At 40.0% G+C, this 25,001-nt stretch overlaps 1 protein-coding gene across 6 annotated transcripts in view; it reads right to left on the reverse strand.

Moving 5' to 3' along the window:
• The window catches only part of LOC140268994 (receptor-type tyrosine-protein phosphatase mu-like), a 158,191-nt gene that overhangs the window by 74,607 nt on the left and 58,583 nt on the right, over window positions 1–25,001 (reverse strand). For all 6 annotated transcript variants that reach the window (XM_072364013.1, XM_072364012.1, XM_072364011.1 and 3 more), the window contains exons 7-11: window positions 22,816–23,109; window positions 5,964–6,272; window positions 4,885–4,994; window positions 1,613–1,814; window positions 363–465 (exon numbers count right to left, since the gene is read on the reverse strand). In XM_072364013.1, coding sequence (XP_072220114.1) covers window positions 363–465; window positions 1,613–1,814; window positions 4,885–4,994; window positions 5,964–6,272; window positions 22,816–23,109 — 1,018 coding nt within the window. The remainder of the gene's footprint in view (window positions 1–362; window positions 466–1,612; window positions 1,815–4,884; window positions 4,995–5,963; window positions 6,273–22,815; window positions 23,110–25,001) is intronic.

Genomic DNA, 25,001 nt, shown 5'->3' on the forward strand with positions numbered 1-25,001 from the left:
TAATAAATGCAGTATCAAGCAAGCAAAATCCTCTTATTTCCCCAGAAGCCTGTGGTGGCTCAGGCTGGGCAGTCTGGAACATAAAAGACATGTAAAGAGAAGAGATCCTGAAGCAAGCCTTGGCTTTGTTCTCATCTTCAAAGGCTATGCTTCTTTTTCCACAGGATCAAAATCCACAAACAAATAAAGCTCAGATGTGTACAGTAATGCACTGAACATCGTGGCAACTTTCCTCCACGGTGGGGCATTGATAAAAACACTCTTTGATAATTTCATGTTTTTGATGGTGGCTTCTGCTGTTTTAATGTGTTACTTTGCTGTTTTTTACTGAATTGTGCTAAATTGTGTGTGTATTATTGTACCTGACAGGTGCACCTCTGCTCTGGGCAGGTTTAAGCAGTACAGTGACTGTGCTGTCTGTCTGGTTCAGAGAGGTCTCCTGGTCATAGGCAGGCATGGAGGGAGCTAAAGGAGAAAAAGAAACGGAGAGGGGTTTAACAACACTGCAAAGCAACATCAAAACAGGTTCTGCCGACATCAAGATTGTACACATAACACTAGATATCAAAGGGAACACATTTTCACAGACTTGAAACTGTATGTTTGCATCGACAAGGTGATTCCCAAAGAACTATTAGCTGAAAACTTGGCATATTCTCAGCATGGTGTGCAGTGCACTTGGGGAACAAAGGAAAAAGTGGAGGCATAAAAAAACTATCTACAGCAGATGAACAGTATCTGAAAGTGATGTCCTTAATAAAGGGGGGAATTCAGCGAAGAACTGACACAGGACCTGAGAGATTGATCTGGCCCTTCAGTTGATCCATTTACTGTCCACCGAAGCCTCAAAAATGGCCTCCTTGGAAGGGTGGCTGTCAAGAAGCTATTGTTAGGGAATGGTAAACAGGGAGAAAAGGCTGAGCTATGCCAAATGGCACAAGAAGTGGACTGAAAATCAGTGGCAACAGGTCTTATGGAGGGATGAATCCTCCCCAGAGCCCGGACCGCAACATTAAGGAAGCAGTGTTGAAGAATTAAGATGCAGATATCAAATATTTGGATAGTGTAGTGCTATGATTGCCACCTTCCATATGGGAGACCTGGGTTCAAATCCCCTGCATGCAAGGTAGTACCTCCAGTAGCGGTCCTTAGGCAAAACCCACTCACCCTATCTGTAAGTTGCTTTGTGTCTGCCAAATGCATAAAAAATTAAGATTTTCTTGGTGAGATTAGGGGTGACTTTTGTACAGAACCATGTGGTGCATGCACTACTAACAAAAAGGCTCACTTGCATGATGATCAACATGTGAAGCAGTCCCTGTTCATTAAGCTAATGCTGCCGTAGTTTCTAAACTTAATTTGATAATGAATAATCAGAAAATTCTACTCAAAACAGCTAAGCTACTTGTAGACAAAGTAGTAATAATAACAGTACTTGTCTATTGGTTTATTTGTTTTGGATTTGCACTATTTTCCTTCAGCACTTCTATCTAACCTGGGTTGCATTACAAGCAAACGTTGGCTTTGACTTTAAGATTTCTAGTCGCTGGATGTAGTCCACTTATTCTGCATAATCCATAAACTAACTGATCTTGCTGTTGACCCCACTGACCTGAAATCTTGGTGGTGAACTGGGTGATGACAGGCGGGCCATAGCCCTTGGCTGTGCTGGCACGCAGGGTGAATGAGTATGTGGAGCCCGGATAGAGGCCTGTGAACATGTGGGTGGTCTCATTGCCCAGCTTCACCACCTTCCCACTCTGGTTGGAGAGGTCCAGCTCAGGGTCAAAGGAGCTCACCGCCTTGTAGGAGATCTAGCACAAAAAGAAAATGCAGATTCTGTTTGTGGTTTTTGGAACTCTAGTTCAGCTCTGTTAAGCAACTGAGGGATTTGTATGAATACACAACAAACATTTAAGGTTAAACTCTTATAGTGTTGAGGATTTGTATCGTGTTTGTGTCTATTGCTCATCTGTTGAACCTATTGATGCTAAAATACAGAGAGTCAACTTTGAAAAATTTGAGTTGCGATAATATTTAGATATACCTTCACAAAGGAGCTGCAGTCAATTAATCAGCTGGGATATTGGAGCTGGACAGCTGCTTGAGAAATTCATTCAAATTAATGTTTTTTTGTGGTCTACCACTGTAACAAATCAGAACAAATGCTTTTTATGTGTGAAGCAGAAACAGGGATCGCCCTGTAAAATCTGGTTTTAGCACTAAAGCCAATACTTGGCAATCTTTCAAAGGTCTTGCTATGTGTTTGAGTTTCTGACTCCATGCACACAAGATTTTATGCTTATTTCTAAATAACTGAGGCACAAAGGGGCTATGAAGACAGGACTTAGATTTGACTGTAAAAGCAGTGGCACGTAGTTTAAAGCCAAAGATGAGGCATGCTGGTGGTTTCAAGGAGAGAGGAAATACTCTAATGTATTTCTCCTCCATTAATAAACACCAGGAGCTCTGGAGGGACGCATTAAGGTGAGTGTTTTTGTTAATATCCATTTTGAATAACTGTAAAGTCCCACTTTAAGAAAATGCCTCTGCTGGTAAAGGAAAACCTCCATTATAATTCCAATTAAGGAACACAAAGGGAGTTTGGAGTGCTGCATAATTTGTGTCCATCAAGTTTTGAAATGCTTCAAGGCTTTCTCATTTAGTCTTTGTCTGTGAAATGAGTCTGCGATGCCAAAATCCAATATCATAACATTTCAGGCAGAAGAGTTTGAAATGACTTGTCGACACTGGGCACATGGGCCAGTTTTTACAGCAATAACAGAACTGACAGGAAATATTATTCAAAATTATTAGAGCAAATGATTTGACCTGATAAAATAGGCTTTTTAAAGGACATTGGCTTACAATTTTCTATCAGAGGGAGGTAAATGCTGAATTCGTGAGGACTTCATGACATACTGTACAGATGATTCTAACATCTTCAACACCTTTAGCTGTGAAATTCTAAATAAAGCCAAACAACTATTTGCTATAAAAATCCTTCATATTTATTTGCACACTGATTTAAAAGTATTTTTTTCTTTTTTTTAAAGAGATAGCTGCTTTAGACAAAGTGCTTCTGTTTTGTTTGTTTTTTTTTATTTCAAAATTGCAGTTAAGCTGTTTTTACTCAGAACTGTAAACTGCAACATCTTTTTTTTAAATGTTGCTCATGTCATGAAAAGTTCTGAATGAAATGGCATTCACAGAGCTTGGTCCAAAAGGAGTGGAGCTGATGTCGCTTTATTATGAGGCCTTTTCAGATAAATTTCCCTTTGAATTCTTTGATAATGTCAAATCAGAGCAAGTTTCTCACTTATGAGAGACAACATCTGGGGATAAGCAGCAAAAGTCACTGAGGTTTATTTTCAGGAACCAGACTGAAGCAGAGAGAGGTGGAAACATCTGGAGCAGGCTGCTGGCCTGCTTACTTTGCCTCATCAGTCACCCTCTTCAAATCAAGGTGATGTGAATGCTAACAACACATGTTATAAAAAAAGTAAGTAGTAAAAGATAATGTGTTACAGTATATCAAAACTTGAAAAACGCCAATAACGACAACAATTTCTTGCTTTCTTCACACACGACTATGCTGTTAAGGCTTTCAGGACAGAGGCAGACAGCAATAATTGCTGCAGCACATGCATATGATGCCTGGAATGGGTATTCTAAACAGTGAACCCCATTTGCGACAATATAAATATGAGCAAACCAGACAAAGCAAAATAACAGGCCGTGCCACTGGCTCTGAATCATTTTACCTGTTCTATGAAATTTTAAAAAGATAAACAACTAGAACAAGTTTCTCTAAAAGCAGTTATGCGTGCAGTAAACATACCATTTTTATGGACTTTGTTTACCTGTTCTCTACTGACACCTCAGTGCTGTGCAACTGTGCAGGAGACATTTCACTGAAATGCACTACATCAATAAACAGGACCTTGTTCTGATTCTCACTTTGTGACTCTCCTGCTTTCACAAAAATGTGTCTGCACCTTTGAGAGAATATTTTAACAGCACAACCTGTACATCAAGACACATTTATTTATTCTGCTGTCTGCGCTTGCTAACCAAGTAAAAATATAGAGCATGAGCAAATGGGGACAAGAGGGAAGATTGACAGAGGAGAATCAATCTGTGTGAAAGGCTTGTGGATTAGTACCACCTTAAGCTGGTTAAAATCAGAGTGTACAAACAATATGCCGTGAGTCTGTGTGGAGACTGTATTATTCAAGACTCAAAGCAGCTCCTGGACAAGGCATGCAGGAGCTTTGTGGGGTCTTATGTCAACAGCTGGTTGCTACTGAATTGTGATGTGCTTAAGGTGTGTTTTCGAGATTGCATTTAGTTTTGAGCTCAACTAAATGTTAAAATATATGTGACTGATGCTTATTCTCTCCGTGAAAAACGTAGTAATCATTAAAGAGATCTAAAAGTAAAAAAGAAAAAAAAAGCTATCTATGAACATCCCGAGCCAAGTTAACCTAAATATTCTAATTTAAATCTGTTCCATATGTATGACTACGAGTTTTTTTTTATGATTGGTTTAAGTCAACCTGTTTTACAGAGGTTTACAGAAAAGATGATTGCACTTTGATGGCTTTTAAACACTTACCTGATACATAATTTTAAAATTCAAAGATAGAGATTATTAACAAGACAAAATAAGCAACTTTCTGAGGCTGTATGTCAACACATTGGTGTGCTAAGCTAAATTTTAACAGCATGTTATCAAGCACACAACATGCTAATATGGCATCCAAAATGGAATTCTAAAATGTTGAGGCAACCCTGTACTGACACTGCATATCATCAGAGCTGTATAAAAACTAAAAGAAAAGGGGGATTAATTCTCTTTTCTCTTTATTGGTACTTTTGTACCTCATATTGAGTGATGACCCCATATGTCTGTGCTGGTTCTCTCCACTTCAGGATGATCTTCTCCTCATAGGCACTGCCCTGAACGGACTCCAGAGGAACAGCTCCTGGAACTGTGGGAAACAACATATTTTTTCTCATAAACAGTGGCAGATACAACCTTTCTGAGGTACGGAATACTTTATTTGATACATATTTGATATTTGCGTGCCTCTGCTACGTGTCAAGTTAAATTGTTGCCAATTAAAGTTCTTATGTAAAAGCTTCAGTCTTCTCTGCTATGATTTACCCAGCTGTGAATAGAATAATCAATAAAAAGCCTTTCAAGGACCTAGAATACACAAATGGGCATGAGTCGAAGCCAAGACATCTGAATAGGAATTTGTGGGATTTTCTGAAGTCAGTGTCACTCAAGCAAAATACCTTGAAAAATGTTTTACAGCAAAATTGAAAAACAAGTAAAAATGTGTTGCGAACAAAGGTGCATTAGTAACCCCATGGGAAGAAGGGTAATTTTAAACTTTCTGCAATGTTTACATGTACCTACCTAGATACTATCACAGAGATCTGACCCTTTAACCCCTCAAGTGAATTGCTTTCATTCGGAAAGCGAGATTTATCTTGAAGAACGCAACAGTCTCTACACCCTGTCTGTACACTTTTTCCCGTGAGACCCTAAACACACAGATCCACTGATCCATGCACAGAAACACACAGCAGTCAGATAGTAAGACGCAGTTACCACTTTCAAGTTTCCAACCACAGATATCTGAGCCAGACATGACTCTCTTTTTGTCAGCTGAGCTTGTTTGTTATCTGGCGGCCGGGGGTTCCTTGAGACTTCGATGGGAGTTCATTTCCTGTGTCTGCCGATGCAACACAGAAACTCTTTCATCTTTAAAGGAGGTGAAACAACTTTGCAACACACAGGCTTACTGTCTGACTCCTGTGCTTTTCTGAAAAATGTATGGAAAATGTGTGTGTTCATCAGGTTAGAATTATTCAGATTTTCAGTTTTTCAGAAAGATAAAAAAAAATGTTTTAAATGCCGTACAGTGACATGCAGTAACTGTTTCACTTACCATCCTCATCAGTCTGAACCTCCAGCTCAGTGCTCTCCTTGACACCTTCTGAGTTGCGCAGTACCAGCTTGACACTGAGGTTTGTGAAAGGCGTCAAGTTGTGGATGGTGTGCTGTGGATCGCGACTCTGGGTGTCATAACACACTTCCTCCCGGGTCTCCTCCTTGCCAGCCACTCTGGAGCGGTACTGGACGGTCAGGTTGTAGCTGTGGCAGCGGGTCACATTGTAGCCCAGAGGTTCCCAGCGAATAGTTACCTGTTTCGATTGGATATCCACCACTTCCAGTCGGTGTGGGCCATGCATGGGCTCTGGTGAAATGGACACACAGAGGCATGTGAGCATACATCAAGATGTTCAATTAGGCCAGATGAAATGGCTGGTAGTACATGATAGTTTCAGTAAAATCAAGGATGTTACTGAGGTCCTGCCAGGGCCTGGAGATGAAAACTATTTTATTCATATTAAAAACTATTAATTCTGTTTATTGCTTGGATTTTTAGAAAATATCTTACATTTTCAAAGTCACAGCCTGACACTGAGCATTGCCAAATCCCATCACTGTTGCTAACTCGGTCTCACGGCAGCTGCGCACACCAAAACACCACAGGTCTGTTGGTGGAAACTCACAGCTGGAGGTGTATCATCCCTCCAGAGCATGCCGTTCCTCTGCTCCTTCTACCTTGTCCTCTGCCTTTTCCATTCTCTTTTTCATCTAGCCCAGTGGCAGTCAGCTATTAGCACCACACTGATACAGAGTCAGCCAGCCTGTCAATCCAGGCAGGAGACAACCCCCACTGCCATCCTATCACCTCTAATAACATATGCTCTGTGTCTCCTAGCCTTTTCTCTTTGATTTTCTCCATTTTCTCTTCCTTCCTTCTCTTTTCTCCCCATTTACATTCTCTGTCTCCTAACTCTGTTCATCTCTCTTTCTGCAACCCCCCCCCCATTTCTATTTCCCGCTCTTTCTTCTCATCTGCTCATTCTGCTTGCCCCGTCTCTCTCCCTTTCCTTTCCTACGGGAGGAAAGCAGCCCAAGCACAAGGTAATGGGATCAATTTCCATTCCAGGTTAAATTTGCAGTCCATTTCTCTGGAACTTAACACTTTACCACCTATTAGGAAGAGCCAGGGCTCAATTTCCCTGTTCCCCAGGAGACACAGTCCAGCAATTCAGAGGCAGCCGCGGTAGCCATGTTTAACATTCTGCAGGTGCATGTGGAGGAGGGGGGCGGGGAGACTGGACTCGCGCTTCAGAATGCTATTCATTTCTACAGATTGTATGAAAAGCATAACAAATAAGCAATCTGAAAACAGTGTTGGCAGCTTCTTAATATGATTCTTCTAAAAGTTTATTTTTGTAAAGCTCCAAAATCTCGAGGTTACCTACTTAAACAAACAAACCAAAAAAATAACTGATCTCATCAAAGATACTTAAAGGGATTTGATATGCACTTTCGTGTAGTGCAATAGAACATCTACAAGACAGAAATGACAGATAATTAGGTCATGACGCGTGACATGAGAATAGCTTTTCAAGTGAGAAAAGAGAAAGAGTTCCTTGTTGAATGAAAGATTGAACACTTGCAGATTTCACAAGGAGAAGATGTGATCTTTCCTGCACTTTCGCAAAGCAGATGAAATAGCATTAGAAGGACCCGAAAGAGGAATAGGAAGAGCTGTTGAGGACAGATTGGGAAAGGCATCTCAATGGGCAGCATCACAGTGCATAGAGGATACAACAAGGGATATAAATAATAATGTCTGAAAAATGGAGATGAAAACATCTTTCAGATAGGACAATGGCAAGTGGCTTAGCAGGAAGTGCTGCTGTAGGTCAACAAATATCTAACATATTTTGCCAATTATTCACATGACACTTAATACACAGAATTTAAACAATAGCAAAAGGAAATATACACATTTTTTACTTGAAAATGTTATGTGCAAAAGAGTATTATTCTTTGAGAAATCTTTCTGAAATGCTGTGCTAGAGCATGTGTATGAATTTTATACTGTGGGCCATTTTGAAAGGAGCTCTGAGCTGTACTGACCTCCATATATGAATGTTAAAATCTGAACGATATGTTAAATTCTTGGATTGGAGAGCCATGCAAGGCCTCCATATTCAAAAAGTTTGGCTCCAGAGTGGTAGCTGCAAATAGACTTTTCAGTGAGTATACAACACAACACAAAATAACAACTTCTCACGAATAGCAAACTATGCTAATAAATATAATCATTCATTAAGTGGTCTGCTACTTTAAACAACAACAAAAAAGGACATTTTACGACAGAACTGGGAATTATTGGCCAAGAAAAAACAGGCCTCCTCAAATTGTTTGCAATGTGGGGAAAAGCCACCCAGAAAATAGAAGTTTAAACCCGTTTATTTGCGGAACTATCTGCTGGCCGCACTCAGTCGGCAACGGTTACACTAAAAGCACAGAGAATTGCAGGGTAGCCAAGCACAGAAATCAAATTAAACCAGATGCTCTCAAAGTGACAAATGCACCAAAGTGTGAATCTCAAGCAGACGTGCACAAGCGACTGAGAAGGAGGCTAATTTCTTGAGCAGTCAGGGAAAATGTCACACTTCCATCTTTGTGGAACATCATAGATAATGTCCACTGCTTCCAAATTTTGGCCAACAGAGAGATGCCAGAATGAAAAACACACAAAGAAAATATAATTGTGGAGAGAAATAGCAATAAGAAAAAAAGTGAAATGTGAAAGAAATGATCTATTTGCATGTTAAATCAAATTTTAGCTGGTTGCAGGAACATTAGGCTTTTTCTTTTTATCCTGGATGCACATGTAATGGGGAAGGTACTTACAGGAATATTGGCTATTCAGTAAATAGCTCTTATGATTGTTCTATAGCTCCGGCCTGGAGTTTAGTGGAGAAAAGGCTAATTGTAACTTGCCCTCGCGGCTCCCTGTAGTGCAAATGCCAGCTGTCTGAGGGAGGCTGTAAAAATGTGAGGATCTGTGGCGGGTGCCCAAGCACAACTTGTAACCCATGACTCAGAATGACATCATCTGTTTTACATGAACAACAAGGTGCCTCATCTGTTTCAGAGTCTGGTCATGGTTAAGTTTGAAAGGGAGGAAAAAGATAAACACCTTCTTTCCCTAATCTGAAATGAATGGGTCACTTTATAAATCCCTCCATGCATAAAGGCAAAGTATGCAGCCATTTTCAAATAGGCCCATAAGCCCATGAATGACAACTGATGAGATGAGCCCATTACCTCAGACTACTGTGACTGCTAGTTTAGTTTTATTAACCGAGCAGTAAGAGGCTCAGTATCAAAAGCACATGCACAAATCACAACAAGGAATAACAGGGCCATCTCTGGAAACCCATTCCATTTTTTTTTTAACAATTCTCTCAAGCTATCACACGGAGGGCGACATTTGGGTGAAAGTACTGAAAATATGACTCTAATATCTCTCCAGTATGGCAGATATTTCTAGTGGAATAGAGTTATAATAATGGCTATGAAAGCATCCCTTGGAGCAGGAAATTACTGAGGACTATCTTATGCTGGGGCACACACACAATGAGCTCCAGAGAGAGCCAGCTTGGTATTCCAAGCGATGGACAAATTATCACCTGGCCCACAGTTGCAGATGTAATTGAATAATTTGAATTTGACATTTACATACAACTATTAGTGCATTTTTTGTCATTAGAGTGTGACATTTAAATAATGTTTTTAGAAATTATCAGCACATTATTGCCTTTTGCTAATTTGAACGGGCCCCTGCTCATATGCTACTGCAGCTGAAATGATAACCTGATTCATATTTCACAAAATATTAAAAAAACAGCAAATAACTGTGTGCTGCAACTGCCTGTTCTAAAGGGGGTTTCAAATGGCGCACTTAGCCCCTGGGTAGAGCGAGACATTAGTCCTGGATGAAAAGAAACAAATTGGGCATGTCTGGAGCACAGCCACTTTACTGCCAGACAAGTTTGTGTGCGAGTGTGTTTGTGAGGGACTGTGTTTTTTTTCCATACTCTTAGTGTTATGGGAGTAAAAGAGTTTCCATATGCGTGCACAGCAGCTTGCGTCTGGTTTCTCAGCATCTTTCCAACTATATGTACAGAAGAACGAATTACTTATCAGATCTTCCTCAGGCTTTGCAATGTGCGAGTCATTCAGAAAGCCTGGATCTTTATCAGATCCGCATCGATCGAGAGCAGAAAAGCCTGGTGCTGGCAAAGACTTCCACATCCCTGCTCAGCAAACAGAGCCTCAAGGGGAGGGGGAGGGGTGGTGGGGGGTCTACTTCCCCAATGATTAGAAACCCCCAGCAAGTCAAGCCTGGTTGCCATCTCATCAGGATGAAACGGTGCTCAGGTTGAAGAGTAGGAGGTGCGAGTGCTTGTTATTTAGAGATGAAAAAAAAAGAGAGAGATGCATCAACTTTCCCAGGATGGCACTTAGATGGTCTCATTCTTTGCTGGAGAATGTCAGCAGGGGCTTGTCACATGCAGGGACTGTTGTCAAAGATGCCACCAAAACAACACGACAATAGCGAAGATTAAATCCTGGTTGGAGGTATGTTTTCATGTTAAGTGTTCCATTGCATGCAGCAAGGCCTGGTATTGCCATCACTTATCTCTCCTTTTGCTTTGTGTTTCTCACTCTGTTCTGTTTGAGCTGGGAGGCAAGCACATTTGTTTGCCTCTTTCTATTACATCAGTGATGGTGCTGCGACCACTAGGTAATGACATGGGTTTTACACTTAGAAAATCATTTTCATATTCCAGAGATACAAGCGATAATGATAGCTTTTGATAACCGACAATCAAAGCTCCATCACCCTCCTAGAGTGCTCGCCTATGCAATCCTCTGGAGGATGAGAAAGAGAGGGGTGGGGTTGGGGTAGTTAAGAGGAAGAGATGGAGGGAGTCGATGTGTGGGCAGATGGGTGGGGGCTATGGAAAGAAAGCAAAGACAGAGGTGGGTGGAAATGCCAAGGTTTTTGTTGCCATCAAATACAACACATCAAATGAGCCCATGGTGTTGAATAGTGTACACATATCATAATAGAGAGCACTTGAAAGCCACAGTACATGGACCTCTTGTGTTCCAACATCACCTTCTGCACCCATTAGAAAGTCAAAGACAAATGCCCGCACACTTATGAGACACACATACACACGCTTTGTCCATACACCTCGGAGGTGTGGATAATCACAAGGATTTATTGAATGGTGGTGGTTGCTCCTCACTCTATCAAGTCCCTCTTTATAGGCCTCGTGATAAATGAGAATGCCATGATGGGTGAAGGTAAGGGGCGGAGGGGCCAACAGTGCTCTGGATCAAATTGAAACCACAGAATGAACCCCTGCGCTGGACCTGGCTGGGCTGCCACCTTGTCTGATGAACCCCCTGAAGCTCTAAGGGTGGAGATGAATGGGCGAATCCATTCCTTCTCAGAGTACTGAAAAGAAAGAGAGGGCAAAAGTGTGTGGGAGAAAGTAAGCCATGCTCTTCCAGCACACATGATGTATGACAAGGCTCAAAACTGTCAAGATGTACCATGTCAGTGCTTGCTCACTAACAGCCATGCTCCAGTATACTGTTCTAAAAACGCCAACCAGTTCAAATAGACATTAAACGAAAAAATAAATGCATTTTTAGTGGTTATTTTTTATGAATCCTACACTACGCACAACGATAATTAGAGAAGCAGGTTATATCTTGCGGTTTGACTTGTTGACCGACCACAATGGAAGGGCAAAATATTCTTAATGGAAGCCAGAGCGAAGAGCCAGAGGGTGGAGATGCAATCTTATTTAAATATGCATATAACCCTACACATTCCTCAACATTCTCTTCTGAAGGGCATTCAGAGCACTGCACTTGATTATTCAAGAAAAAGAAACAGTAATTTTTTTCTTATGACCAACTTTTTAGCCTAAAGTTAAAAGAAAATTCAAAGTTAAAGTGTTACACAGGGCAGTGGCCCCCGACATCCAGAGTTGAGAGACATTGTTGTTGATACAATTTTAATGCTTTATCAAATCAAATGCTCCAAATTACGTCTGATTGAGACTTCCTGTCCTCATATAAAGTTTCAGGTTTTTTCCCAGAATCTCTACTGTAATCTCTCATATTCCAGGATGCTGAAGTTGCAGTTCTGCCACAATTGGACCACTTCTGCAGCGCAGAGTACTACACCAAAACTAGTCGTACTTAGGGATGGGAATTGATAAGAGTTTTACAATTCCAATTCCATTTTCGATTCTGATTAACGATTCAGTTCTTTATTGATTCTCATTTTGAAAAAAGGAAAATAAACAGGCATCTACTGTGGCGAATGGGTGCAAGCCTTTTACCACAAACTTAGTCACTGCTCTGTGACATTAATCTATCTTGGCCTGGGTCAATTTACTCTTCCCTGCTTAGGTGAAAGGAGAAGCAAGAAGCAGACATGAACTGGAGGTAGTACTGCCGGCCTCTGGCTCTGAGCCAGTAAGACTCTGTCTCTCATGACGGTCATCTAAATGTAATGCATGAAAAGGCATTAATGTAACATTAATGGTTACTAATAGCAGGTTTTACAATGAGACAATTTGCGCTAATATGATAGGCAGTGTTTGCTAGTTAGTTATTTACCTGCTGTATTAGCCTTGACTTGCGTAAGCTACGCAATGTGCTTGGTGACATCATTCGCGGCGACTCTTGTGGAATCGTTTGCAAAACGATTCCAAGGAATTGAAACACTGCCAAACACACAAGGAATTCAGACACCTTGTGGGGTGGCACCACTCAATGGTAATGGTAGGTTAGCTGTGCTGGGCAGAGGTGTGGGAGAGCATATTCGAAGATCGCCTATTGAAACTTTATGAGACTAATAACTGCTGGAGTGGCCTGAAGTTATTAAGCCATTTTGACCTGGCTTCAAAATAAATGAAAGCAGGACAGGACAGGCACAAGGTTTACTTTGATAACTGCCCTTTAGATTAAACTGCAATAATTTCATAGTTGCTATTAAGAGGTTTTTGCTCATACTGTACCACTTCTTAACATTTTTAACATAATGACCGATTACAAACCTAGATGATGAGAAAAACGGCTCAGGTTCGAAAAGAAATACCACAAAATTGTCTTTCCTTTCTTTTATTTCTCCAGTTTATCCTGCTAGATCATTAGCATCTAACTGCAAAAAAGAATTGTGCAGCAATGTAGATGCTGGTAATAATCCTACTGCTAAAGGGTTTTCCTAAAGAAGGAAATAATTTCGCTCTCTTTACTTCAAATTCTACAGTTGTATTTTAGTTAGCACAATGTATTATTCCATTTGAAAAATACAAAAGGAATAAATACCTAAATTCGACATGTTTAAGGAGTCAATACTGAAACCTTTTCCATCACCTGCCATTTATAGGGATAAAAAGAACAAGTCTAGCGAGCACTGGGTCAAAAGGTGAGTGAAAGTGCAAATCCACCGACCGGATGAAAACAAATGGGCAGACAGTTGATGGGAAGAGCAGAGGCAGCGGAGGTGGAACTGCTTAAATCAATCTTTGATTTTGTATCTACCAATATGTTGTACAGTGATTGGGGTCGAGTGACAGGTAGAATGACCCCCTCCTCCACAATCTGTCTTAGGACGTAGACATGCCCACACACCCATCTCAGCTGTCGTACCAGGCTTTGTCTTTTGTGTGCAGCTTCCTGGGGAAAATGGGCTTACAAATCGGAAGAATACAGCCCTCATTTACAGATGGGGACGCAAACTCTGCAGGAACAGTGGGAGGTTACCAAAGTAATTCCTCAGCTTCAACACATCGCAGATGGCTCGTGTGCCATTGTCATTTGTCGCCAAAAAGCTGCATGTGTCACGTTCTACTCAGGGTGTTACCCACAATGTAAATCAAAGTGAATAGCTTGACTTTGTAAAATGGCTGCTGCATTTTCTAAGCCACCTACTTACAAGATATACGAGATCCAAGATCTAGCCATCTAGGTGGGAAATACAGGAAATAAATCGAAGTCTTTCTGACAGTCATGTCCTTTAGTTGAGGAGAAGACGTGGAAATGTTCTTAAGTATGAGTTATACAACCAGACTGAATGAGTGCTTGTTGGATGCCTTGGAAGGGGAATAGGATATCTATAATTCAGCAAAAGGATAGAGAAAATCGGTGACAAAAATTACAGCAGATAGACCATGAATAATTAAACAGGAAGAATAGAAACATTTAAAGACCTTGAGAGGCATTTCAGTTCAAATTTAAAAATGGCTTTCAAAAAAAGAGAAAAAGAAACAGATATAGTCAAGCCTAAGAAACTATTTCGCCCGAGGCATAAGAGTCGAGATTACAAATAAGCTCAATGATAATTGTTTATGATGAGCTAGCTTTAGAATAAAAAGTTTATTTGGATGTCACCAAAGTCATCATGAGCTTATTCGTTCTCAGAGCCTCAGTTTTTTCCTGTTAGCGGTATATAAAGATGGAGTGATGGAGGTGAGGGAAATACTAATTATAATGAAACCACTATAAATGTAGTCTCTCATACGCCTACTGTTTCCCTTCCAACAGCAGTTGTTTGAAGACATGTCCTTGAGTGGAACACAATTTGTCTATTGCGGAGCCAATATCATAGAACAAAATTTGCCATTCTGCTTCAGTCTGGCTGTGATAAAAAGACTTTCATTGTGGTCTTCTATAACCTTCCTGCACACCACAAACTCAATCTATCCTGTTTTCTCTGACTGACAAAAGAACACAAATTCAATGGGCCTCAAACCAAGGCTTTTCATCCAGCTTCCAATAGGCAATATATAAAACCTACAGGTCTGGCAGCTATTGTGGGTGACAAACCAGAGCGCTGTTATCTGAGATGGTGAGGTGAAGTGGCTTTTTATTCATGGCTCAAGGCAACAATAGTGTTAATTAGACACATGGCCAGAAAACAATTTCCTTTCCTTTCAGACCTTCAGAGAAAGAACTCCTCAATCACAACTGTGGCAGACCAACAACTGTCATAAAGGATTAAATCTCACTAAGACAATCTGACCTGTAGAAATGCTAGAAGCTATAGGAGCTGATAAAATAGAAATCACAGCTGAATAAGCGATCTACTTTCTTTAGCAGAAAGTTAAGCCTTGGTCTATGCTCCAACTCTCATCTATGGTCAGAAGATTGGGTACATGTCTGAAAGAATGAGACCACAAATCTAAATTGCCTTCATAGTTTGGCTGGATTCAGCCTTAGTTAAAGGACCCTTGAGCTTTATTTTCTTTTCTTTAGTTAAAAAGATGTCTTGCATTTTAAAGGGTTCATAGATATCTAGGCTAAAATTGGGCTAAATTAGATTGAACCTTTATGGTTCCTTATTTACAACCTTTTATATTAAACACAAAATATGTTGTTTGGGTAAAATTGACATTTTACTCAATAACGTCTTTCTTTCAGCTCATAATCTGACCATGTAATTCTGTGTTTTTGGCTAATTGATATTATATTACATATTTTCGGCAACTCAGCAGTTGATGAGAAAACGTTCAGAACAAGAATCAAGCAATTTTCAAACTCAAAGTTCAAATCCCAGCTGGGGTTCATTGGGATTTTAGCATGATTCTTAAGACTTAGACATTTAGATATTTGTGTAATATAAATATTAAGTGATAAGAACTAAACTACTTGTGCTAATTAGTGTTTAATTTAGCTGGTGATATACAGGGCTCAGTGAGGGTTATGACTACACGCAACTATGAAAGCACATCTAGTTCTTAGTGGGAGAGTAAGTTGCTGAGACATGAGAGGAGAGCGGCTGCTCATTCACACCGGAAAGAACCAGTAGGGATGGTTAGGGCATCTAATTAGGACGTCTCCTAGGCTCTTTCCTTTGAAGGCTTTCCAGGCACACCCATCTAGGATGAGGCCACAAGGTACACCCAGACTTTGCTTGATGGACTATGTGTATAATTTCACATGGGAGTGCCATGAAATCCTTCAGGAGGAACTACAAGTGTTGTTGAAGAGAACAACATCTGGAACAACCTGCTTTGCCAGTTGCCACTGCGACCTGACCTCACATTTGGGAGAAAATGGATGGATGGGAGAATGGATGGCCATACAGGAGCACTTCCAAGCTCCCAAACAACCAACTAACACACACACAAAGGGGAAGCTCGTAAAATAGGAGGATGGCATGCAACCCATCCTCAGTGTAACTGAAAATAGTTACAGCTGCCGGAAGCTAACATACTGTACTGTGCAAACGTCTTGGGCCCACCCCTCATTTCTTTATGTCTAACTTCACAGAGCTAAAATTTCTAGATTTGTGTTATTATTTTAAACTGTCTTGAGCAATAGTTTTCCAGACTTTCTAAATGTTTTTTCACAGTCTATCTTTGGACATTTGGCTGCTCATTTTCCATTTAAACTTCTAAACATTTACAGAAAAATGTCATATTTGAAAATAAAATGTATCTTTTATTTAGCACATATATATATATATATATATATATATATATATATATGTGCATGTATATACAGCACCTTTAAGCCATTTCAATTAATTATTAGCAGCCTGTCACAAATAAACACAATTTGTTCTAATTTCTTTAGTAGTAGAATTTATGGAAAATGAAACTACTAACACAGATAACACAGTTGCAGAGGTATAATGTGGCAAATCTCCCCAGATTAAAAGGAACAAAAGGCAGCCAAGATCCAAAGAAGAGCTTTGTAATGTCCTTCAAGAAGCCTGGAGAACTATTCCTGAAGATGACTTAAAGAAGTGACAAGAAAGCTTATCTAAGAGTGTTCAGGCTGTGTTAAAGAATAAAGCTGCTCATACCAAATATTGATGGTCAAGCTTATATACTGTGACAATTTTTGCATGTTACAACAAATCTGCTGCACCCCTTTCCTGTTTTCTTGCTATAACATAAAGACATGATGGGTGGCTCAACATGTCTGCATGTGTACTGCAGATGGCGTCGCCAAACTTGGAAATGATGAAGCTGGCATCTCTAACCTAAGCGCCATGGTCGACTTAAGTCCACAAAAGAGGGCGTCCTGAAGAAAAAATGGCCCATTGTGGCAAAAATAACAGCATATTTTGTTCCTACTCTCCACCTCTGGTTGCCAGACTGGTCACACTTCACCTCTGACGCAAAAAACGTCATCCGTCTATTTAAAATTTTTGCGCTACAGCAAGTTGAATCATTATCTTCACCGAGCAGTACACCATTGAGCTGCAGCAGCAGAGCGATATAGTCAGCATTAGCGAGTATTTCTTTCAAATAATCGCACAATTTCCACTAAAAAGTTTACCTGCAAAGAAGCACTGGATCTTCTCTTCGCAAATCCTGATTCTTTAGGGGAAAATCTACCTTCGGAAGATGATGGTGCTGTCCACTAGTCCCGGGGCAAGTGGCTACGCGTTCCCGCCCCGCGTCCCTGCCTCACAAGCAGTCGGACAAAGTGTTACCCTACACCAAACACCAACTTCAGATCCTTTGCCCAGCAATGTAGGTGGTGAGGAAAATGTTTCACAGGTCGAAGTTTGCATGGAGGAGTTAGCAGGCGTGGTAGTACTGGAGGGAACGAGGCTGGGAGTATTGTGGGTGTTCTGTCTTTTTATCGAGCTCCCCAAGTGAACCTGTGCTTTCTGACACGGTGCCTTCACAAAGTGTCTGCGATCCTGCAGCCAGTAGCTTGACAAATCTCAATGGACATGTCAGACATGGTCGAAGTGTCAGTGAGAGAGCTGGGGGAAAACGTAGCGGCGCAGTTTATGCGCGTAGCCGCAGCCATGCTGCCTCTGTTCACTGACCGGAGCACGCGTTTACGCACTTGGTGGAGACATGACAGGAGCACGAGGTGGCACAAGTGGTGCATTTAGAGGCAGACGCGCTGTCATACAGCGCAGAGCCAAGTCAGCCAACATGTATCTCACTAAGCCAGGTTCTCGAAATGCAGGCTTTGAGTATTTGACTGATGAGGTGGGGTACCAAAATTGGATAAAGCTATTGGATAATTTTTCGGCCATTTATTAGAGATAATTTACAGTGTTGGTTTACTCTGCTATTTCCCTGAACATTTTGCATTGTATAGCACATTGAATATAGAATGTTGAATATAGAGATTAATAGGGGCATATTTGGGGGAAAAAGGCTGCATTTCATCATTAAAACGGCGTCATAATATGCAAATTAGGTGTGTAAATTTGCTTCCTACATAAACTTTGAGTCATCCTTAACATTTCTCTAATTTACAGAAAGTCTCTATCTCTTATCAGTTTTAAGATATAGCCTTTTGAAATTTATTTGTCAAAATCAAGGATTTTAGAAAAAACCTCTGGCGCCTAAATAACAGCTTTGTAGCATCAACCCAGTTCTATTTCTTTCAGCCTTTAACTATGCACTTTCAGTGGTTTCATAATCACTTCAATAATTCCTTGTGGAGGAAAGGGCAATCCCACCTGTGTTTTCACAGCATCTAAACTGGAGAGCCTTGCAACGGTGCAATTTGGACACAGGTGAAATCTGACCTGTGAATTGCCAGAAGCAACCAGAGATTGCTCAACAACTCACAAATGAAAGTGATAAAGAACCAACATGAATTCTTACAGACACTTTATGCAACTTGTACTTAGCCTTAACTGTTCTTAAGTCAGGTCATTAAATCTTCGTCTGTCCAACTCAATGATCTCTTGACATATTAAGTATACATTGGAAAAGAAAGGGTCTTTCATTCTGTAGACTGCACCTTTCAAAGACCTATTTGGCAGCTAAACAATGGCAGAAAAGAGGATTGAAATTATTGTAAATCAGTCTACCCTTTAAGTGTTTTGTAGGCTTTAAAGGCAAGAATGGTGAAGAGAAAGTTAGATTTAGTTTTTGGTTGAATAGGACCAGCAGACATCTAACTGAACAGGTTATATGATTTTAAACATATCCGTCACTCATGTAACAGTGAGTTACACAAGAGTTTCACAAGCTCTGCAAGGTCAAGGCAGGTGTTGATATTCCTCAGGGAAGATTTTTCCACTGATATTTCAGGCATGCAGAGAAGAGCTTTCATAGTAGAATTCTTGCATCTCATTAAATTAAGAATAACATCACTGAGAAAAATGATTGTATTTGGGCAAAAAAAATATTAGTAGCATAATTCTTAGCATCATTCTTATCTGTATGAAAACAGAGTTGGTCCTTAATTGATTAACCAGGAGGCTAAATGCAAATAACCAACCTAGGTGTGAGGGAACATCGTTCTGCAGCTCCTCCTTCTTCTCCACTGTTATACATGATTAAGAGACGGATGATCCCTGATTAACGCTGATTCCCGTGTGTTTAATAGCACTCGGCGCAACAGAATGGCAAAGTGAAAACAAACAGATGAGACAACTCCCACGTGGTAGGAGCGCGCAGATGGAGAGAACTTATAGATTGAGATGTGGAGCTGGCAGAGGCAGGAGTCTGAGCAGGTGCTTGGACCCAGCATGGGCATCATGCATTGCCATTTTTAAAGCACACAAGGGCCAGCAGGACAGCACAGGCTAAAGGGTGAGGAGATGAGACACACGGGACAGACTGGGACAGACTGTCCTCCTAACATGGCAACTAGTATGAAATGATCTATGCTGCATCATAACACGTGCTGTGAGGAAACAACATGCCATATGCAGTCCTTTCTCTGGCTCATTAATTTTCAAATAGCTGTAAAAAAATCAACAAAGTTGATTTAGATATTGTTTAACTGCTATGTAGCTATTATGAGCAGCTGTGTGTTAGTAAAATTCTAGAAATGCAGCATTACTGGAGTTACAAAGCGTCTTTCAAAGGACATTTTCTTTAACTAAACCACAATAAAAATGTCTCTATGAATGTCTTAACCCAACACAGATAAAAGTGCTGCACACTTTTCCACACAGATCTTAACTATAACTCAGATTGCAGAAGAGCGTTTGTTTAAGGTTTGCTTATCTGCCTTCTTTGAGTGGACTGGAAATGGTCTCTCTGTGTGAGATGGTTTCTCAATAATGCTGAAATTCAGGAAACCATGCTGTGATCCCAGAGCACCACCTGATATTACAGTGTCCTCCCTCAAAAAGCGATTACAGAGTGTGGAGAACTCTCAAGTGGTAAACATCTTCACACAAATACAAGTTTCACATGTACAGGGGAAGCACACTGACTTAATTTTCTCTTCTAGTCCCAAAGCATTGGTCAGTATAAGAGTACAGGGGGAAAATCATGCATATTAAGTTGTTAAATCCAACAAGAACCATTCTGCAAACTCTTGAATGTCACAAAATAACCCCTAAAGCAATCACAGAGCCTTGAATAAGACATTCTTTGTTGTTCACAAGCAGACTAATGCAAGTGCTTCATGGGAAAGAAAACCTTTCAAGGCAACCGTCTCTCCCTCCTGCCTCTGAATAGAATTGGTGGTGTCCTTGCATTATACATTCTCAATTTCCCAGCACATTGAATTAAAGCCTCCTTTGTCATCAGAAACATTGCTCATTTTGCAAAGTGACCAAACCATGCCTATGAATGATTATGTGAAAGACAGTGCTCTAAAGTGGCCACAGATTTTCATTAGAGCCTCCAGACAGCAGTGCAGGGACAGGAGGAGTGAGTCTATATCAACCGTGATGTATCAGACAGCCCTGTGAGTCTTAACCGTTCAATTAGGAGCACTGCTGAGGCCCAGCCTGTCAGCAGCAAAGACCAGCAGAGAGCTGGACAAGATCAAGAGCTGCTTCCTCAAACACACTTCAGGAGGCAGGGCCATCAATCTCTCTAACTTTAACCGGTGGGGTATCAGAGGGGCAGGACCCCCGCTGAAGCCAGGCCTGGCTCAGAGGGCAGCACAGGTAGGCCCATTCATCCCCATCAACCAGACTAAAAATGCATGAGCTCATGACCTTCACAATGGGAGGAGGGGGTTGCACCCTGGCAGGGAGGGGAGGAAAAAAAATCTCATTCCCATCAGCATTTCTTTAGATACCCAACAGCATTAGCCTAGGAAACTGCTGATCCTGGGTTTGTTTTGCCCCTCAAGTTGGCATCGTCATACAGCAAGGGAATTTAGCAGGTTAATGTTCTGAGAAGGGCAATTTGAACAATATCATGAGACATTCTCAAAGTGTTTATGTACACATTTGAGTTTGAATGCCCAAAGCACTGTAGCAATATAATGACCCAAATTTAAGTTGCCACTTTGCTTCACTCATGATATCAATCTGTGTTGCTGATGAATTAAGAAACTTACAGGGCATACAGGATGAAAATTAGGGGGGGGAAAAGGAAACAGTTATAAGATTAACCATGTGATTGGGCAGTTTTCAACTCTAAACTGTATCTGAGGCAAAATATAAATTACTTATGTAAGACATTATGCCGCTCCACATACCAGTGCAAATTGAAAGAGTTTATTTTCCAGAAGTTATTTCTTTTGTTAGATCTAATGCTTAACAACTATGTAGCTCACTAATTGTTACAGGTATATGCCAGTAATTCATAAAAACAAAGAAAACTATGTATTTATGAGAATGGGAAGATATGGGTTTTGTTTATATAAGAAAACAAATACTAAGTGAACTGGCAATGATATATGCTGGGCAGTTTTGAGATCCAGTTATTTACTTCAAATGAAATGAGGCTGAAGAGAAAACACAATGGAGCGTAACCAACAATGGAGCCTTGTATTTAGAAGGTGATTTGTAAAAATAGGGACCTCCTTTTCAAATTGGAATGCTATCAACTTAAACACAACAAGCTTAAGGCAATCGTGATAAAAATAATTAGAAAAAAGCACTGAATGAACAGACTGCTTGAACTGCTTTGACCACTCTATTACACAGGATTGTATGTCAGTCTTTATTTAATGAAGAGGGGCACTTTTTGTTCTCTGGTACATAACACAGTCATTGTGTTGGGACTGTGCAACGTGCTGCCATTGAAAGTGAAATTACTGTATTTCTCACTTATCAGGGCTGATATAGCTGAAACAGATGTTATTATTATTTTCGGAAAGGCAACACCTTTTGTCTCTGGGTCGTACCTTAACCACAAAGTGAAAGATTCATAACAAGGAGGCTGTGGATTTAACACGAGTTAGGCCAATTAAAGATATGACAGCACAGCGGCATGTAGACCATCACAAAAAAGTTTCAAAATGGAATTCAGCTTGCAATCATTGACTGAACTATTCCTTTTGCTCCATATCAAAAAACTCTTGAAGACAACATATATTTGAAAGTTCAAGTCTAAGAGGATGATGATCCTAAGATCTAATGAGCAAATATACAAACAAATAAATAAAGGAAGAGATAAAATGGAGGGTTGTTGAATAATGAAAGGCTACATCAAAGCCAAGTTTTTAAAAAGTATAGTGTATGCACCAAAAAATACTCTCAAATATTTAACAGTTGAAGTAAACTTTGGATTAAGAAAATGTGATTTGAACTTCAGAAAGCAGATGTCAGACATTTTGACAAAGATGGAAAAATCATTCATCTGTTGACTGAATGACAGATATCTTAGGATTTCATTGTTAAATTCATGGTGTATGAAATGTGCACATAGTTTTAGCCAGAAAGATTTGCTGCACTTAATTCTGCATGAAAAAAACACATATACACATATATTCCCCAGATTTATAATTTTCAGTGACAAGGTGTTTGCTATCTCCTCTTATATGACTCTAAATCATAGGAGGAACGTTTTGCATGGTGATTTATGTTCTCTTTTTATTTCTATTACTCAAAACATGCAATTGAGCCAATTACAGTGACACTGTAAAATAACAATGAGAATTTCCCAAACATCTCTGGTAATTTTTGTGTAAGTAATTGGCCTCACCTGCACATCTGGTCCTGGCCCTCAGAGGTGGTCCAGGAGCTCCGGTGCCGCCCTCTAACGGTCTGGTCAGCAGAACACTGATTTCGTACTCAGTGTCTGGATCCAAGTGGCCTATCTTGTGTGTGGTCTTGTCTACAGGCTGTAGGTCATACATTGTGCCAGAAACAGTGCGGTACTCCACCTCCCTGTCTATTATTGGACCGTCCCCATTGATGGAGTTGGCATTAAGTTGGATCCAAAGGTAGGTGGCCCCGACAGCCGTCAGCTGGGGCGGAGCAATAGGCACTGGGGGTTCTAGGGAAATAAAAGGTTTCCATGAATGCTAGAAAATCACACAATATAGGTGAAAAACAAACACAAAGTATAAATGAATAGATATTTATATATGCTTTGTATATTTCTGAAACATATATGTTTTTGTATATATATATATATATATATATAAATAAAAAAACAGGAAAATTCATATAAATGGAAAGAAATTAAACTTCCACACAACCAAAAACGAGCAAAACAATCTATTTTAAACAATCAACAAAACTCAAACATTAATGTAAAAACATCACTGTATCTTCTTCATGTTTTGCAATAATTGAAGTATTTAAAAAGAGCCAATCAATAGTTTCATCTCGATGGGCAGAGCATCTCATCATCACTACTACACTGACTGATTCATGTAATCACCGTTTAAAAGTGATGGCAACTTCAAACAGAGGTGTAAAAAAAGTCAGCTAGACCCATTGAACAATGTATTGATTCCAATCAGAAAACTCCCATTGAAAGACCTCTGGCAATTGACAGCTGCTGTAAATGTCATCTCTCTTGTCAGAGCTGGCGCAGGTTTAATTTCTCAACTCATGATTGCTGTTAAATTCTGTAATCCAATTTAAAGCTAAAAAGGGCTGATGGGATGGTTAAAACCACAAACTCAAGTGTCTTTCTAGCTGCTCTACAGTTTGAAGCAACTCAGCAAAGGTTAACAAAAAAGTTGTCACAAATTTTGCTTTGCCACCATTCAAAGGAAAATACAAGAATGCGTTTTTTTGTTCCATTACCACACAACTGGGAGCGCAACAGCCTCTCCTAACACGTGCTTGTGCGTTCATGGAATCAGGAGCTCCAACCACAACTAAAATGATTATACCTTGCTGATTTGACCCGTTTTCAACACTATTAGTGTATCTATTAAACTTTCGCAAATAATTGTAAAGGCCAGTTTTGGCCTCCTTATGTTGGCTCACAGTTACTTTTAGAATTTGTTTGAGGATTTTACAGTTTTTAAGTTGTTGCATATATTAGCATTTTCTTACCTCTCCTATGAAATCCCTGTGGTAAGCTGACTGGTTGCTCCTGGCTGTTCCAAGTAGCAACAAGGTTCTATCTGTATCTACACTTTGGAACAACCCACCCTTTCAAATTCTCAAATCAAGTTTGAAAATGTATCTCTCTTATTAAACAAGGTAGGTCTTTTTTTTCTCTGTGTGGCCACTTGCCTGAGTATTGTTGTTTTTACTGTTTTTTCTTCTATTGTTTTACATATCTTCTTTTGATTTTACAGCACTTTGGTCAACAGTTGTTGATTTTAAAGATGCTTATGCATAAATTGATTTGACTATTTTCTTATTTTGGACTTAACTTGACAATATGTGATCTTAGAAAACCACTGGGTGTCATATTAGAGCAGGGAACAGAACTCTCTGGAACACTAAAGCAATGTTGACTCTGGTCTCATTCTTTTCTATGTTGAGGACTTTCAGGGGTGTTTATTCATTGGAGGTAAGTCTTTTATGGGATATACAGAAATGGTGCATATCATCATTGTATTTTACTAGCTGACAAATGTTTGTGGGTTAAAAAGTTGCAGCTATCTATGAGAGAAGCTGTGAGATTAATTCACTGTGTGCTAAATGTATCTCAATATCAAACTATCAATATCAGAATAGTCTATGTTGGCTTTGTACAGACCAAAACCTTTAAAGTGTCTGTGACCTTCACACAATGATTAAAAGGTAAAAACAATCCTAGTTATTTCTGGGCCCTTTCAATGTCAAACTCTGTTTGGATTGTAACAAAAATAATCTTAGAGTTCTTCTTCAGTGCAAGTTTTACTTTTTCAGACAAATGCGTTTCAAGAAAACCTTAAATATGACCTTTTCTCTGTTATGTCACCAATATTTATCTAATCT

Source organism: Leuresthes tenuis, unplaced genomic scaffold, assembly GCF_036924035.1.
Source record: "Leuresthes tenuis unplaced genomic scaffold, fLeuTen1.0.hap1 SCAF_14, whole genome shotgun sequence".
Classification (NCBI taxonomy): Eukaryota; Metazoa; Chordata; class Actinopteri; order Atheriniformes; family Atherinopsidae; genus Leuresthes; species Leuresthes tenuis.